The 17663-nt window shown below is 36.0% G+C and overlaps 2 protein-coding genes across 3 annotated transcripts in view; one reads left to right on the top strand and one right to left on the bottom strand.

Annotated features, from left to right (window-relative positions):
- The first annotated feature begins 443 nt into the window (after positions 1 to 443).
- LOC133532220 (glutamate decarboxylase) overlaps positions 444 to 17663 on the top strand; it is a 98348-nt gene continuing 81128 nt past the window's right edge. For both annotated transcript variants that reach the window (XM_061870792.1, XM_061870791.1), the window contains exon 1: positions 444 to 860. In XM_061870792.1, the coding sequence (XP_061726776.1) occupies positions 855 to 860 (6 nt within the window). In that variant the 5' untranslated portion in view covers positions 444 to 854. The remainder of the gene's footprint in view (positions 861 to 17663) is intronic.
- On the bottom strand, positions 1867 to 17499 carry LOC133532221 (uncharacterized). The gene is made up of 5 exons (XM_061870795.1): positions 17460 to 17499; positions 8527 to 8809; positions 4658 to 4813; positions 3878 to 3970; positions 1867 to 3189 (listed from the first exon to the last, which is right to left on the bottom strand). The coding sequence occupies exons 1-5, from the start codon at positions 17484 to 17486 to the stop codon at positions 3014 to 3016; spliced, it is 735 nt and encodes a 244-aa protein (XP_061726779.1). The 5' UTR covers positions 17487 to 17499; the 3' UTR covers positions 1867 to 3013.

Below are 17663 nucleotides of genomic sequence, written 5' to 3'. Positions count from 1 at the left end.
TACGCACATCCCCTCCACATTCATCCCTTATTCTAATTTTATTACTTACCTATGGAAGACTTATGAATATTTTTTTTTATATATTTCAGAAACAATATGACATTTAAATACGAATATGTACTATGTATACAATAATAAATAATTTTAATTCAATAAAATAATCAAAGGAACATATAGTTATAAGTGTGACCTAAAACTTTTTACTTACTCTTAAAAAACTTTAAAGAAAAATTGTAAATTCAGTATCTTAACCAAATAGATTGAACTGATTATAAGACGAGCAAAAACTAAAACTGTAGGCGGTACTTCTCAAAGTAACCAACAATTTGTTCAGTGACTTTTATATTTAGATTTTACGTAAATTATTTTACAACGAAATAAATGAAATGAAATACGTTGTATATTAGAATAAACATTAAAGTGTTATAAAAATCTAAATATAAGTTATTTTTAAAAGTTGCCGAGAAAATGTTGGTTAGTTTGAGGAGTACAGCCTACAGTTTAAATGTTTTCTCGTGTTACAGGCCGCACTCGTTATATTAAATTATTATTATATACCTGATTCTAGATTTTCTTAACTCTACGTCTGGAATATCTACCGTTCGCAGACTAGACATAGGCATATTTGTGTTGTGAGATATTTTTAGTTTGTAGTATAATGTGCTACTACATGTAGTTTAAAACGCTTTGGAAGTAGTACGAATAAATCACTAAGAGGATTGATAATGTAAAGGGAGCAAATAAAAGTAGTGTACTTTGAGACGTAAATTGCAAAAATATAATAGATGTATAATTTTGATTTTTTTTTTATATAATTTGAATTTGTAGTTTAATGTTGATTTTTGATTGTGAGAATGCATGTAAGTATTTAGTTTTATATTATTCGCACTGTTCGGATCTAAGGATCGGTATACATTTAATTTTAACTAACGGACTGTAAAGCAGTATTTTAAAGTAGCATGCATTTAACATTTTTTCTGGGCATGGGCACTCTACTGAGGAGGTACCTATCGACAATATGATTATGTTATATATACATAGCTATCGTATATGGCTTTATACTAAAGTGCAAATCTCTAAAATATTTTATTTATTTTCTTAAGTGGATACTTGTTTTCTTTGTTTGCATTCTCGTATAGTCGTAGTTTAAAATTTAGTAGTTAGTCATATTCGGTACACATGTTGTGAACTATTTCATTTTGAACTGCATTTTTTATTTTTTAAGGTAAGTTAATTTCATTTAAATCGAGCTGATCTGATGATGGACATATGAGGTGGCCGTAGAAACTACGTGATAAAACAATGCAATCTAATTACGTTAGGATTTATTAGAATGATCTTGATGAGTATTAGTGGCTGTTGAAAGAAAAGTACAATCAGCGAGAAACGCTTGTATCAAAAATTAAATTTTGTCAAAAAACTTTTTTTTGTTGCGCTACAGCGCCTATGCACTCAAGAATTTACTTTTGTTTGTTACACAAACTGTTGGTTTTTATTACTTTACTAAATATAAAATGGTAATATTTTAAAACTTGCATTTTCAGTAGATAAATGTAATATTCATCATTTCGTCAATCCATGTGTATGTATTTTCTATTTATTTATATTGCAACTTGTTACGTGAAAAATCTTAAACTCGAAAATATTATTTATTGGTACTAATTACTCAATTTCTTAAAAAAAAAACAATCAAAATATTAAAAACATTTTTTTTTATCGTTAACACGGACTACACACAACGACATCTACCTACGGAACCTCCGTTATTTACGAATTATTAAAATTGAAGAATTTAGGGAGTCAACTGAATGTCCTAATTGACTGGTAGGATTACAAATTAGAAATAAACAAAATAAAAAACCAAAATGAAAGTAAATATTTAATAAAATAATGGTTAGAACACAACATCTAAGTTACATTATGAATAAACGTATTACTACGTTATTCTTTATAATTATTAATTTATATTGTCTTTCACACAGTATTTTTGATCTATATTATCATACAATTAAATGATATAATGTTGCTTAGTGTTATTCTTACTCTAGTGATTATATTTATTAAAATTGCAGTTTTAAAAGATTAATTTAGATTTAATATGATTATTAAATACATTTTAATTATTTTTTTGATTATTAAATACATTTTAATGATTATAAACGAATACTGATCATGAAAAATATAGTTGCTTATGTTCTTACTTATCTACATTTTCATCAATTGTAAAATAAATATATAATAAATATGTTAAAAATAGAAATAAAACAGTTGTTTAACATTTATAATAAAAAAGAAAATAAAAACAAATGGTCCTCGATCCAATGCACGTTTTTCGTTTGGTACTTAATATAAAGAATAAAAAAGTTACTGTTATCGTTATCTATCTTTAAAATATATAATATACTAATAAAAAATATTGCACATATGTTCATAAAGCACCAAAAAAAAAATTGCATGTTATCAACATAACGTATAAGTTTGAAACGTCCTCCTTATGTAGGCTATTTTGTTTTAATTTAACACAAGGGTTTGAAATCTCTTAAAAGGTCTTAAATAATACAAAGGTAAAGCTTGCATATTTTGGGTCAACCAACCTTAAACGTTACAATCAATATTTAATTAAAATAAAAACAAACGATTAAAATAATTGGTTCCGTGATTAACAGACTGATGAGCCTTGTTGTTGAGAACAAAAGGTGTCATGTTACAGTCCATACGCGAACTCCGTTGATGTTTGAGCTGACAAAGCGGGCCATGCACGGAGCGCCAGATGAGAAGGGCAAGCGGGACATTACATACAGGATTTTTAAACCCATACGTATACCTATTAATTTTCAGAGACGATTTCGAACCAAGAGGTATTGAATGTTACAGTTGTTAGTAATTTTTATTTCAGGTTACAGTTGGTTACGACTGGTCGCCACTACCCTGGCGAAAGTTATTGTACCTAGGTATTTAACGCTGGCGTCAGTTGTTATCCTTATAGGTACTGGTTACAGTTATTGGTTACTGGTTATTGAAAGGGCGCCCGGTCGCAGTTGCAGGCGGCTCCGCCGTGCCCCTGCCGACATTGTACGTTGCACCACGCTGACCAGCCCTCGGTGGTTGACAGCACAAGGGCAGTTGCCACAGAACGGCTTGCTGCAGCTGAAGTAGAAGTCGTGAAGTCGGTGGGGCAGGCTGGGCAACCTGGACAAGACAATCAACGATACGATTTCCCAGTTTTAATTACGATATGAACCTTTTAAAAGATGACCACGACAGTTGAGTCTGTGACATATCTTAAGAAGTTATAAATTTGTCTCTTACGACGGTCGTTCCTGATCTGCACTGCACACGCCATGTTTATCTTTTGTGGCCGGATGGCCTAGAGGTCCAGGTCCAGGGTGTTAGCCGCGTTACGTAAGCTGAAGACGCCGGTTCAAACCCGGCCTCCACCACTCGAGGGCCTGGTCACTTTTTATTTAGTTTCAGTTCATGTTATGTTACTCGTATGTGTCGCTTTTTGTGGTAGGGCACAGCACAGCGGGTGTCATTCCTGATCTAGAGCTGAGCCCAGCTGGGAAGTACTTTCACCTTACAGAAAACCGCAAACAAATAACGCTAGACCCTACTCATAGTGTTGTGTTCCTGCCGGTGAGTAAGGATTTCCAGAGCTTAACGAGGGTGCGGAGTGTTAGGGTCGGCAAGGCGCATGTAGCTCCTCTGGAGTTGCAGGCGTACATAGGCTACCGAGACTGCAGTATACTTGTTTGCTACATCCGTAGTATAAATAAAAAGTTATTCTAGTTACTTACTGGAGATCACGGTGTATAAGAAAAAATATTTATAAACATATTATTGCAAGTTCTCTCATCTCAGTTGTCAAGGACCTCACCTCTGAGCTCATATTTGTCGGAGCAGAAAGCAGCACAGACGACGTCCCAAGCTACCGGCAACTCCCCACTGCCGCATGCGCACAGCGGGTTACCTGTTTGACAAAATTTCATTTTAATCACAAAGATGACAAACAAATTTGACTAATCGATCGAGTGGGAGTTTCATTATCATGGTCATATTCGCCGAAAGACTTCACTGCTCCCCAACGGTCTTCAATTCGATTGGTCACGCAATGCCCACATCCAACTGTTTCCTACATTTTTGACGAGGTTGTCGGTGTGGGGTCTCATTCTTATTACACTATGTCTTGGTTACATTTGGATGCCGACTGCAGCAGTTGCTGTTGCAGCTTTACTGCTGCAACGTTTACGCGAGCAGTCTTATCCAAGCCATATTGACAGAGTGTAGGGCACATATCCACACGAGGTGCGCCATATTCACCATATGACGTTGTCGTGTGCTCTGCATCTGCGATGCTGTGTGGGTCATCAAGTGGAACTCGAGGCCCACTAGTGGTACTTACCCAGTCCGTATTGGCACAGTGTCGGACACACAGCCACACGAGGTGCGCCATATTCACCATATGACGTTGTCGTGTACTCTGCATCTGCGTTGCTGTGTGGGTCATCAGGTGGAACTCGAGGCCCACTAGTAGTACTTACCCAGTCCTTATTGGCACAGTGTTGGACACACAGCCACATGAGGCTCCCCGTACTCTGCATCTGTGATGTTGTGTGGGTCTATCAGGTAGGTCTTAAGGCCCACTTGTGGAACTCACCCAGTCCATATTGGCACAGTGTAGGACACACAGCAACACGAGGTTCGCCATATTCAGCATCTGTTATGTTTTCGTGTGGGTCTTCCGTCAGGTGGGACTTGAGGCCCACTGGTATCATGTCTGCACATGTTTCGCCGCAGGGAAGACCGCCCAGTCCTGCACACGGAAAAAAAAATATCATTATGATTTGAGACATTTGAGTCATCCTAGGATAATTTATGACTTCTGTGATTGTTTTATGTATCGTAAATAACTAACTAACTGCTTTGGTTCAGCGATCCAAAAAGAATCTTGGCCTCCGAAACGAGAGAACGCCACCTGTCCCGATCCAGCGCGGTTTCCTGCCATGAATTGGCATTCAACCGACGTAGGTCCGCCTCCACGACATCACACCAGCGGTACCTGGGGCGCCCGATCGGTCGACGGTCGGTTGGTCGCCTCAAGTCAAGTACGCTTCCTTGACTACGCGATCCTCCCCCATTCTGAGTAGGTGACCGAGCCAGCGAAGTCTGTGGCGATGTATCGTAAATAAGTAAATGAAATTAATTCTCAGCGGCCAAGAAATAATATTTACGGAAATACACAGAAAATAACAAGTTCAAACCTATCAAACCGATTATTTATTTTAAAATTTATAAAAACTCATTAAAAGGAGATATCCTCATAGACATCTTAAGTGTTTTGCGCCTCGTTATATCGACATTGCAACTGTTTTTGCCCTAATTATGCTTTAAAATACGTATATGGTTAAACGTTAAAGTTGGTAGGATTATTCGATCCTACGTGGTAGGTATACTTATGTAGGTGTTGTTTAGAAAAAGCCGGACAAGTGCGAGTCAGATTCGCCCACCGAGGGTTCCGTACTTTTTAGTATTTGTTGTTATAGCGTCAACATAAATACATCATTTGTGAAAAGTTCAACTGTCTAGCTATCGCGGTTCATGAGATACAGCCTGATGACAGATGGACAGACGGACGGACAGCAGAGTCTTAGTAATAGGGTCCCGTTTTACCCTTTTGGTACGGAACCCAAAAGATGCCCGTCGCGTTTCTTAAGTCGACTCCGGACAAAGTATTTCTTTTACGAGACATTTTACACTTTTTTTTTCAGTACTTAATAATATTGTTATTCAGTTACCAGTGAAGGAATAGCGGTGCCTCTTTCTAAGGTATTTCTTACAACACTAATCTATTTCAAAGTGAATAAATAAGTTATTCAGTTTTCTTCACATTTTATTTTTATTCATTTATTATTTATTAATAGAGTACCTACTTTATTAATAAATAATAAGCACCAAAGAAAATCTTGCATATTTTCCTAATTTCATACTTTCCTAATTGTGAATGGGTTCATATTTTGCGTCTAACTTCTAAGTAATTCATATTAAACATAAGGAAAATAAATAATAAAATAAAAATAACAATGGACCTTCTACGGCGCGGGTCCCTTTGAAGTTAGACCTTAAGTCAAAATTTTTTTTTATTGTCAAAAATATCATAACAATTTAATTACAAACTCTTATTTATAGATTAGTAGAGATATCATCCACAGCGCAGGCTTCGTCAAAAGCATAGATACAAAATAGAATCCGCAACAAACTTCGTCCAATCTACATAAGTATAAATCCGCAACAAGCTTTGTCCAAAAACCTAAAACTACCTACGATTCCCCGTTAAGTCTAATTTAATATGTTTAATTCTCAGGACAATCTAAACCGTTCGAAAGTACCTTCATACTCGCATTCAGAGGGCACATCGATTACTAATCCTAAACTACCCGGGTAATTCGGGTGGATCGAGAACTACTAACAATCAATTTATTCACTCACTTGACTTTTATCCGAATTAAGTTCTACTTTGGAGGGTCAAATAACAGTAGTTTCCTCGAAAAGTATAAAGCTTATGACAATGAGTACAGATTCAATACAGCGTTTATTTTTAATACACCCGAGGCGTAGGATTCAGTGCCATGACATGGTTTAAAAGAAATTTGTAATTTAGTCGTAACTAAGGGTGCAATTAATTTTAGTTTCTTTTCCGAACTCCGTACCGAGGAGCGACATCAGGAGTTCGCGCTGGCGGTCGGCGCCGATGATTCTCAATACGGACGGAATGAAACATGAGAAGCGATTTTGGACTTAAAATATGTGAGTGACTCGTTTTTAGGGTTCCGTAGCCAAATGGCAAAAAACGGAACCCTTATAGATTCGTCATGTCCGTCTGTCTGTCCGATTATGTCACAGCCACTTTTTTCCGAAACTATAAGAGCTATACTGTTCAAACTTGGTAAGTAGATGTATTCTATGAACCGCATTAAGATGTTTACACAAAAATAGAAAAAAAAAACTATAAATTTTGGGGGTTATTTTCATAAATGATACATTGAACAATAACTATTAAATAAAATAAAGGCAAATTAGAGAGTATAAATACCCTTCGTGAGAGACTAGAGTCTGAACTAGGCGTAAACCTGTAATACAGATCTCCAATTATGAAATTGATTCATTTGGGATTTTATTTACTACCCTTTGAATATGTGGTAGTATCGAAAATACACACTGCATATCGAGAAAAGGAAATGGTATTAAGTCAAGTAACTATTTAATTCCCATTCCAAATTAATATCTCCCAGTAAAACATAGTTTTGCAAAGTCGAATAAGGTGCTCGACATAATGGGTCCAAGAGGTTGCCGGAGACAGTCACCTCGGCACCGTCGCTGCAATGTTTCAAAGTTAGACTGAAGACATGGCTTCTCGAACACACGTTCTACAGATATGATGGATTTTTGAATGTTAAGCTTTAGTTAATTAAATTCAATTTATTTATTCAATGGACAATAATCTATAATGCTTAGCTAAGTGAACATATCTTATTTACATTATTGTTATAATTTTTACCAAATATATTAATGATTAGTGATTATTAGGTAATTATTTCGAATATGTGCTTTTGACATTTAAAAAAATTATACTACTTCTGTGGCAAACAAGCATACGGCCCGCCTGATGGTAAGCGGTCACCGTAGCCTATGTACGCCTGCAACTCCAGAGGAGTTACATGCGCGTTGCCGACCCTAAACCCGCCCCCCCCCCGCTGAGCAATGTAAAAAATTACATGTAATGTGATAAATATTGTGAATGTGAACAATTAAGAAAATATTAATTATTGCATCAATATCTTAAATAATAAGTTAAAAAGAGATCAAGTAAGCAGGAGTTTAGGTAGGCTAAAACTTATTTATAACCTAAACTATATTTTTTTCGATCCCAATTTCATCATCTAAATCATGGATTTAAAAAATCATACAACCTTTTTTGGTATAATAGATACCCTGGCAGATATTTACTGTCCATTCATTATGGTACGCGATTTCGTGAAAGAAGACAAAAGGTGTAAAATCAAGTGGATATTAAAGATGAGCCCATTTTACTTTAAAATGTTATTATTTTTTATATTTTTTTATTTGGTCCATTAGGTCACATCATACACATAATGAATTAAATATCCATTCTGACACATAATAAGTTCTTGACAAAACGCGCAAATAAAAACACATTGTACTAATTTAAGTTGTAATATTAATTTCCTACTTAATTACCAATTTTTCCTTTGTTATAATTTATTTTTGGTTAAGTTTAATTTATATTATAGTAACTTTTTTCTGTTTAAAGTTCTGAAGTGTTCATATATTTTATAATGTCTCTATTAATTAATTTTTACAAACAAATGAAATATGATAAGGTTGCATATTGAACCATACACATAAAAACACCACTCAACTTACCGTTTCCATAATCCAAAACAATTTCCCACAAACACAAGCACTCACATCACGAAACCAAAACAAAAAAAAAACAAATAAAAAAACCTGAGTGGCACAGGTCTGAACACAGATTGTCTGTGGCAGGCACTGACGGCGCCCAGCGTTCTTTGTTCTTGCGAAACTGCGCCAAATATATCCTATTCAGTTCCCCACGATCATATTTCAACTGCAGCACCACCTCCGGCGTCTCTATCTGCCTCTTTCCCTCGCCGAATAGCTGCTCGCTGATTGGCTGGCCCTCGGACAACTCGAGCTCCGATTGGTCGGCGCGCGCCGCTAGGGGTAGTAAAACGCCCAGTATGAGGGTGGAAAGGATCCTCATTTTTATCTGTAAAGAGTTCGTAAGTTTTGGTGTTTGGAGTTTTTCATTTTCATGGATGATTTGGTTAGCGAGACGTGATTTGAATGTGGTGGTCGGTTTGAGTAGGAAAAATATAATTAAAATTTTGCAGTAACATTTAAAACTTTGGGATACATAATTCGCGATAGATGCGCTTAAGGTGGTTCGATTTCCATACAAAAAACAATTGCGTTTTATGAAGTCATAACACACTATTACTACATAAATATGTGCGCATCTATCTACTTTCGACTAATAGTTTGCGCTAAATTGATAGAAAAACTATATTTCATACAGAAATCACGCAAAAAACGTTATATTTTTCTATCAAAGTAACACCAAAATAACGTTTTTTGCGTGGTTTCTGTATGAAACATAGTTTTTCTATCAATTTAGCGCAAACTAATATTCGAAAGTAGATAGATGCGCACATATTTATATAGTAATAGTGTGTAATGACTTCATAAAACGCAATCGTTTTTTGTATGGAAATCGAACCACCTTAAATAAAGCCATGATTTAATATAAGTTAATTCTGGCTTAATCATAAGAAAAAAAAATACAGTTTGGATAGCGTAGTTTTTTCTAGCATAGGTACGCCAAATTGAATCCGTATTAAGTATGAAAATGTTTACGCGGAAGGATGAATAATAAAAAAATAAACTACCTTCGTTTTTTGTGACTTGTGACAAACGATGGACTATACATTTAAGGTCTAAAATTAAATAAGTAAAATACTGCATTTAGTACATATTCCTCTAATACTAATTAAAACGACTAATTACTAAATTAATATGCGTATGTAGGTAAATTCTGTTAATAAAGTAAATAAATAATAATAATAATTCAATTCAATTCAATTTATTTGCATCAGACATATTAGTCCATAGAAATGTTAGTAACAAACAAGACTTATTATAGTTATTATATACGTTAGCTACTTACAGACTACTTAAAATACGCCATATACAATGCCTCTTGACTCCATGTGAATGGAATAATAATTCAGCCTATATATGTCCCACTGCTGGGCACAGGCCTCTTCTTATGCGCGGGAGGGCTTGGGCTATAGTCCCCACGATAGCCCAATGCGGATTGGGGATCACATACACCTTTGAATTTCTTCGCAGATGTATGCAGGTTTCCTCACGATGTTTTCCTTCACCGAAAAGCTAGTGGTAAATATCAAATGACATTTCGTACATAAGTTCCGAAAAACTCATTGGTACGAGCCAGGATTTGAACGCGCGACCTCCGGATTGAAAGTCGGACGTCATATCCACTCGGCCACCACCGATTTTTAATACCACAAAAAGTAAATGTGGTAAACGGTAAAGGCCAAGGAAATAAACGGATAATTCGAACGTTTATTACATAAAAAAAAAACATTTTCTCAAGACATTCCTTAAGTTGTCGGCATTGGCATAATACGCCTCGCCTAAGTCTCAACTCAAAGGCGAGATTAAAAAGTAAAAAGCTTGAACCGCCATCTTGGAATCACAGAGGCGTGTTTGACGACCTACTTTTGCAGATTAATTTCTCTTTATCTGACTTATCTTACCTTATCCGAGTTGGAATTGACTAGACCACTTTTAAGCTTACTTTTCACTTTAGCCTTTTGCAATTTTCTTAATCTATGTACCTACTTACTTAGATTCTTATTAATAACTGTAAAAATAACCTATGTTTTTTCACCACAATAACTGGCAAAGGCCCTCTTGATTGTTCGAAAACTAGTCAAAAAGTTGCATTTTATTATCCACATGTGTGGCAAAATATAGTAAACACCCCTATAATGGAACAGGCACCAGTAATGGGATGGTATAGACAAATCCCGTAAAACAAGTATTTACCATCAGTTTTTAATCGCTGGCAACATTTTACCATAAACAAGAGCCAAAGAGCTGCTTAAGTTTAATTTTTCAGTGATATTTGTTAGTTTGAAAATGAATGGCGCCATACATCCCATGACTGGAGCCAAAAACCATAGTTTTAATTGGTTAATAGGTAATATTAAAACCAATTGCAGTAGCTTTCATTAAATACATAGAAAATATAAGGGACGAATTGGACTGATTGGACATTCTTACAGATCTCGGTAAAATATTAAAAATACTCCAATTTTTCTCTTAAATGTCCCATGATTGGTGCCGTTAACATAATCAGATGTAAATTTTGAGTTGTTTTCATATGTTAGCTGGTGGACTTGACTTTTAAATTATGACTTTGAATGATTATATATACAGTTTCTATTTGCGAGTTCCTGTAATTGGCTCTGTACTACTATCTAAAAAGTTTAATGTATTTTTTATAGCTGTTGGAATTCCTTGTATAAATAAATACTTATTTATAAATAGCGTTAATTAGGATTTGATTTGGTTTTAGTTTGTTTGTTATTTTACGGTTAGCAGACGGTTAGTGTTTTCCTCGCATTAGTGTGGTGAATAAATTTGCTATTGAAACTTTTATCTTTGCAAAAGATTTTCGTCACTTTTTTCGGAAAATCATTTCTAAACAATCCCTTTTTATTGCCCGCGAGTGTACTTTGAAGATGCGACCCGATAAAGAGAAAACTTCAGAAATATATTCCGGTGGGCGGCGAGCGAAATTGGTAAAGTTCCCGCGATTGTGAACACGCGATAAGGACTGAAATGATTTGTCGGCCATCTTTGTCGTTGGGTTTGAAATAAACTTGGCGAAAGCTGGGTTCTTCAGATAACGTAAGTGGCTTTTACAGCTACTCGAATCTAAATCGCTATAGTATTTTATGCAACAGTTGTATAAGAAGGGTCAAAAAAGGCGAGTGGCGTGAGTTACAATGTGAGCCGGAGCCGAAGGCGTAGGTAGGTATGTGACGTCACATTACAATATCATTTTGTTAGAGGCGTTTCAATCGTCGAGTGCGAGCGTCAGACTTTAACTCTCATTTCTGATCTTTGTGTTGATTAAATGCCATGAGTCCTATATAGACATTTGATCCTCAGGAAAATCAAGATCGATTGATATCATTTACAAAAAACTGTGAAGTAGCCAATTGTAATGTAATCGTGGCTACGACGTACGGCGTAGACCCGCTACGCTGATGCTACGGCATCTAGAGTTAAACCTTCCTGCCTGCCTAAACTTTGTATTAACACATTCACCGCTGAGCTACGGTCGTAGCCGATAACATGGATTTCCCGGTATGTAGCGGATATGCTTCGTAGAGGCGAAATGACGACATGTTGTGATTAGCACTGAATGGGTTAACAAAGTGTGGCAATGCCAGTATTAGCGTCTCTACGAATACCTATAAATGAAGAGTTTTTAATAAAATAATTTGATTTAGTACATAATTAAGAGCAAACTGATTGATTATCTTGATTTGACTTGATTGATGAAATATGTAAACTTAAGTAATCTATTTGGTTAAAAGACTTAAATACGAATAATAAAATATAACCATATTATCTTTAACCTCTTTAATTTGAAATATTGAATTACCTTATGTTACCTTACGTTACTCTGCACTGATTCGCACTAAACGCTTTGATCCAATTTTGACATGCGAACGGCTAAGGAGTGGGACTCACTTCCTGCAAATCCATTCCCAGTCCACTATAACTTGGATCTTTTTAACGTGCTCACTAGCGCCACTGCTAAATAATTGTGATTATTTAAATTTAACCATAGATATTTAAAAAAGGGGGCCGCTACGTTTTCTAGGCAATTCGTCAATCTAGGCGTCCAAAGTTAAAACGGCCGTTTTTGTTTTGAAATCATTTTTATTTTTTATTTTTTGGTATTCAGGACAACAACAGCCGTAGATATACAATTTACATAGGTATTTTTACATAGTATTAAGCCAATAACAGATCATAGACCGATGAATCCAGCAACATAATAGTACATTACGATACAAGTGCGAAAAATAGGAAATTCGGAACGAGTGGCGATAAATTAAATCACGACCGAAGGGAGTATTTTAAATCGACACGAGTTGCGAATTACCTATTCGCACATGTATCGTACAACGTTTTACAGTACATATGGCCCTTTTATGTTCGACACAGTAACGTAATATGCTGATATTCGCAGTAGTGCGGTAAAGTAGCACCATATGTACTGTAAAAACTATTATAATGTATTCAAAAGATACTTAAATATAAAATACAGTACATAGCGGCCCCCTTTTTAAAATGTCTATCGTTAAATTTAAGTAATCGCTATTGTTTACCAGCACGTTGCTGGGCTCTTAAATCGAGAGTGAGTAGACATCTTTTAGGTAACCATGCTCCATCCTAAACTGCATTATCGACCTTACCATTGTAGTCAAACGCTTACCTTCAGGTATCTAATTTAATAAAAACACGAAATCCTTTGAAAATACAATAAAGGTACAACAAAGAAGGAATTTCAATTGTCACTGATTGTGACAAAGACCTGAGCCCATATTTCAACTAGTACGAATAACATTACATAATTGACGAGAAATATACCTTATTTCTTGACAATAAGGTTGAAGACAGTAACTGTACCGAAGATACATAAAGGCTAATTGCGTCAAAGCCTTCCAGACAGAGAGGAGAGACGTTAGAGCGAGATAGCTGTCCAGTATCGATCCGCGCCGCTATGTAATGACTATGTGTTGGGTATGTATTAAGCGTGGGTTGGGTTGGGTGTTTTCACCGACTTATTATGTCGTTAGGATTAAATATATCACCTGTAAATAAAGAATAAAGGGGGTTCTGTTCATAAAAGATAAGGTTATAGTTTTATGTAGCTGATGCTGAGTGCTGAACCACATAATAAAATTTTATTAAGATTGAAGGAACACAGATTGCTAGGTAGAGAGATTCTCGTGAAAATTTCCAGTAAATCTTTTGTGCTCGAGAATTATCGAGGCGAGATTTGTCGAGATATTTGTCCTTCGTCTAGACGGAAAAAAAACAGGCGCGTGACTGTACCGCAGCCCCACTGCCCTAGCGAACTTCCTCTTTCGCGCGCGCGTCCTTCCATCTAGCAAAATCGAAATAAGACGAACCTCGAAATCTCTAAAACAGTTCTGAAATTTGGTATATATGTTAATTATAGGTCCCTTATTCATGTCCACGCCATTTGACATTTGTGGATCTCGAGGAACCACCGCCATCATAAAAAAATGTGTACCATCTTGTAGAAATTCGGGTTTTAATCTGAATTTACGTTCTCTATGAAAATATGTAAGGCAAAATTAAAGCTTATTAAATTTAACACAAACAAGTTCTACATACCTGGCGCGTATCTTCGTATATAAAATACTTGCTGAATCTAGATTTTGCGCTTATATTGTTCTACATTCTCTTAATATGAAACTTGGAAGAGTAGGAAATCCACTTTTGTCTATACGTTTGTGCATGATCCACCTCCATATCAAAAATTTTATTCGACTGCGATGCGATGATTATATACACCCTGTAGTCTAGGTTAGGATATTGTATGGATTTTAAAAAGACATACGGTAGATTCCTCTTGATCTTAAAAACCTATTCGTATTTACACTTGTTTTATTCAAGAAAAACAACACGGCCGCCTTGAGAGGACGCCAAACACCTATGAAATCATATTTTTCTCTTTGGACAGACAGATTAGGTAACTAAATTTGTAGGCAACATTAACTGAAACCTATGAGTCTACAAATCAGATTCCTATGATTTCATAAAGCAAAAAAATTAAAATACCATGGTGTTTTATTTGAATTTTCAAAATAATTAAGGTCGAGAATCCAGAAACCGTACTTAATACGAATCAATGTTTGGGTACATAAAATTACTTCACAGAATATCTTTGTTAATTCAACGTTTATATATTAATCCCGCTTCTTTCTTTAATTTTTTTCTAACCAGTGGTTCCCAAAATTGACAGTACCCCTAGTGTAAATATTACGTCACGTTTCGCTATCGACTAAATTTACACCAGGGGTACTGGTCTCCGGCCCGCCTAACAAAAACTGCCAAATTTGTGACTTAATATATATTATTATTGGTAACGCTCCGATTCTCTAGTATTTTCGGGGCCCATTATACGCTTATTTCGGGACCCATAGTTTGGGCAATGCTGGTATTGGTATGTAAAGTTGCTACCAATCAAAAGCATTTTTGTAACTGTTTCCCGTATTGTAGCTTAAATATGAATGTGTGAGTTTCATGACTCTGGTTCTCTCGTAAAACCCAATGTGCATTACAATGTACAGTGAAACACAATCTAATTACTAATTAGAATCTTTGGTAAACCACATAATGCAGCATTTTTATTGTTTCATTGCTTTCTCGAACTAACGAAAATCCTCCCAATTTACAAAGTACAAATTATAAATGGGAAAATTCTGAATAGTGGGCCTTAAAAGTGGCGGGCAAATAAGAGGTAAACATTTTGGTTTTTAAATTTTAACTTTATTAAGTTCAAAGATTATTTTTTAAGTATTGTTTTAAATGTATATTATACAGGATTGGCAAATACATGCGGGACATAATGTCTGACCAATGTCCACCACTAACAGCAGGCAAATGTGAGCCCTTATCATCGCAGTTTTCTGCATATTTTCGCACATTTTCGGCACACGTAATTTTAGATAGCCCCACAGAAATAAGTCAGGAGCTGCAAAATTTGGAGGATTTGGATGCCAATCACTGTCACTGTTTCTCGAAGTTAATCGAGCAAACAACACAATCCTTTGAGAGCAACAACAACCAACTACAACGGCATTGACAAACAAACATACGGCCGGTCTTACTTGTTTTAGGCTATTTTGGTGGAAGCACCCACTACAACATGTCAGTCCCAGTACATAGCACTGAGTTCCCAACTGTTCAGTAGGTACAGTCCGGAGCTCAGATATACTGTAATATTCGACTATATTGTCAAGGCGATAAGAGCTATGATGAAGGCTTAAGTTTTTGTTGCTGACTGTATTTGATAGTTCGAGGTTACGCTGAATTGCTCAGAATTATACAGTCGCGTGTACTGAACTCTAATGGAACATGTTGATAATTCTATTACGAAATTGTAGTTTAAGTAATACTGAAATCTTACTTCATGTAATATTGGAGGCTTTCCACAGTTTCGACAGAACTTGACTTTGATTTTCGCAAGAGTTCCATATGAGCCTATCGAACAAAACAGTAAATTTTACTGTTCCGAAAATAAATTTTTGGAAATTGTAAATCGATTTTTTTTTCAATACTTAGAAATGTTCAAAAAAACAAACGTTTCGGTTTTGGATTTTACTGTTTTTCAAACATTTGTTGATATTGTACCTATAAAGCAGTTAATCTTAATGAAAATCACATGTGTGCTCTATAGATCATATTTTTTAGGTTACCTATCATAATGTCGAAATTCGTTACTCCGAATATTATTAGCCCGAAAACGTTTCCCTTTTTTCCACTTCGCGTAATTATTGTTTGCCCGAAATTACGTTTCCCATATTATTATGTCCCCTATTTTTATTTCGTCGCAATTTCATTTCGCTTATGATTCGAATCGCCACTTATTGAAATCCCGAAGTTTCATTTGCCAACTAATTTATTTGGCGTAAAGTTTTACTTTCGAAATATTACTTTTCCGCTGTGTCAAAACATCGAATCGCATGAGTTTGCAATGTAATTTGCATAACCCACTTTTCTAGTGCCAGTTTGTTTCCGCGGGGTCGCAGTTCTAACCTAACCTAACCCACTTTTCTAGCGCCAGTTTGTATCCGCGGGGTCGCAGTTCTAACCTAACCTAACCCACTTTTCTAGCGCCAGTTTGTCTCCGCGGGGTCGCAATTCTAACTTAACCTAACCCACTTTTCTAGTGCCAGTTTGTTTCCGCGGGGTCGCAGTTCTAACCTAACCTAACCCACTTTTCTAGCGCCAGTTTGTTTCCGCGGGGTCGCAGTTCTAACCTAACCTAACCCACTTTTCTAGTGCCAGTTTGTTTCCGCGGGGTCGCAGTTCTAACCTAACCCACTTTTCTAGCGCCAGTTTGTTTCCGCGGTGTCGCAGTTCTAACCTAACCTAACCCACTTTTCTAGCGCCAGTTTGTTTCCGCGGGGTCGCAGTTCTAACCTAACCTAACCCACTTTTCGTGCCAGTTTTTTTCCGCGGAGTCGCAGTTGTAACCTACTTAACCCACTGTTCTAGCACGAGAGTCGCAAAAACCAAATCATAACACAAAAAAGCGACAAGCAACAAATTTCCAAATGCCGGGAATAATTAATAAAATCTGTTGCAATTTTTTTTATGGCATTCGGTGTAATGATATTAGGGGAAATGAAATTTAGGTGTAACGTAGCATCGGAATTATGAAAAGTGGGGTAACAAATCAGTTGTCAAACAATAAAGTTGGCAAACGTTCTTCGGGCTATTGAGTTTCGGGAAAACGTTAATTCGGGGAAACAAACCAGCGGCGTTTCGTAAGTATGGTAAACAAAGCAGATGGATTTTAAAAAATCGGGGAACTGTTTTCGGACAAGTGAAAATCGGACAAGTCAGTTTCGGAAGATCGATAGGTTACCTATTTTTTAGTGTAGGTAAGTCCTTACTGCTATTTTTTTTAACTGATACTAATCATACTATGACATTCAAATATATTATTTTGTTTTACTAAATTGTAAATGAATAAGTTAATTATTTCTCACCTCATCAGCGTCCTTCGCGGCGGGCATGGTGACACTGAAAGGTTTCAGAATCAAAATACACCACTTCAGATAATAGAATAAAGTGTACTTTAGATAACATACTTACAGAGCTTTCATGAACGGATAATAAAGCATTTACGTGTATATTACCTACACAACGGTGTCATTTTGGGTGTCACGCACGAATTCGAGCCAATCGTGCAG

This window comes from Cydia pomonella, chromosome 26 (assembly GCF_033807575.1).
Source record: "Cydia pomonella isolate Wapato2018A chromosome 26, ilCydPomo1, whole genome shotgun sequence".
Taxonomy (NCBI): domain Eukaryota; kingdom Metazoa; phylum Arthropoda; class Insecta; order Lepidoptera; family Tortricidae; genus Cydia; species Cydia pomonella.
The sequence above is the reverse complement of the archived record's forward strand: the minus strand, read 5'-3'. Positions and strand labels throughout refer to the sequence as shown.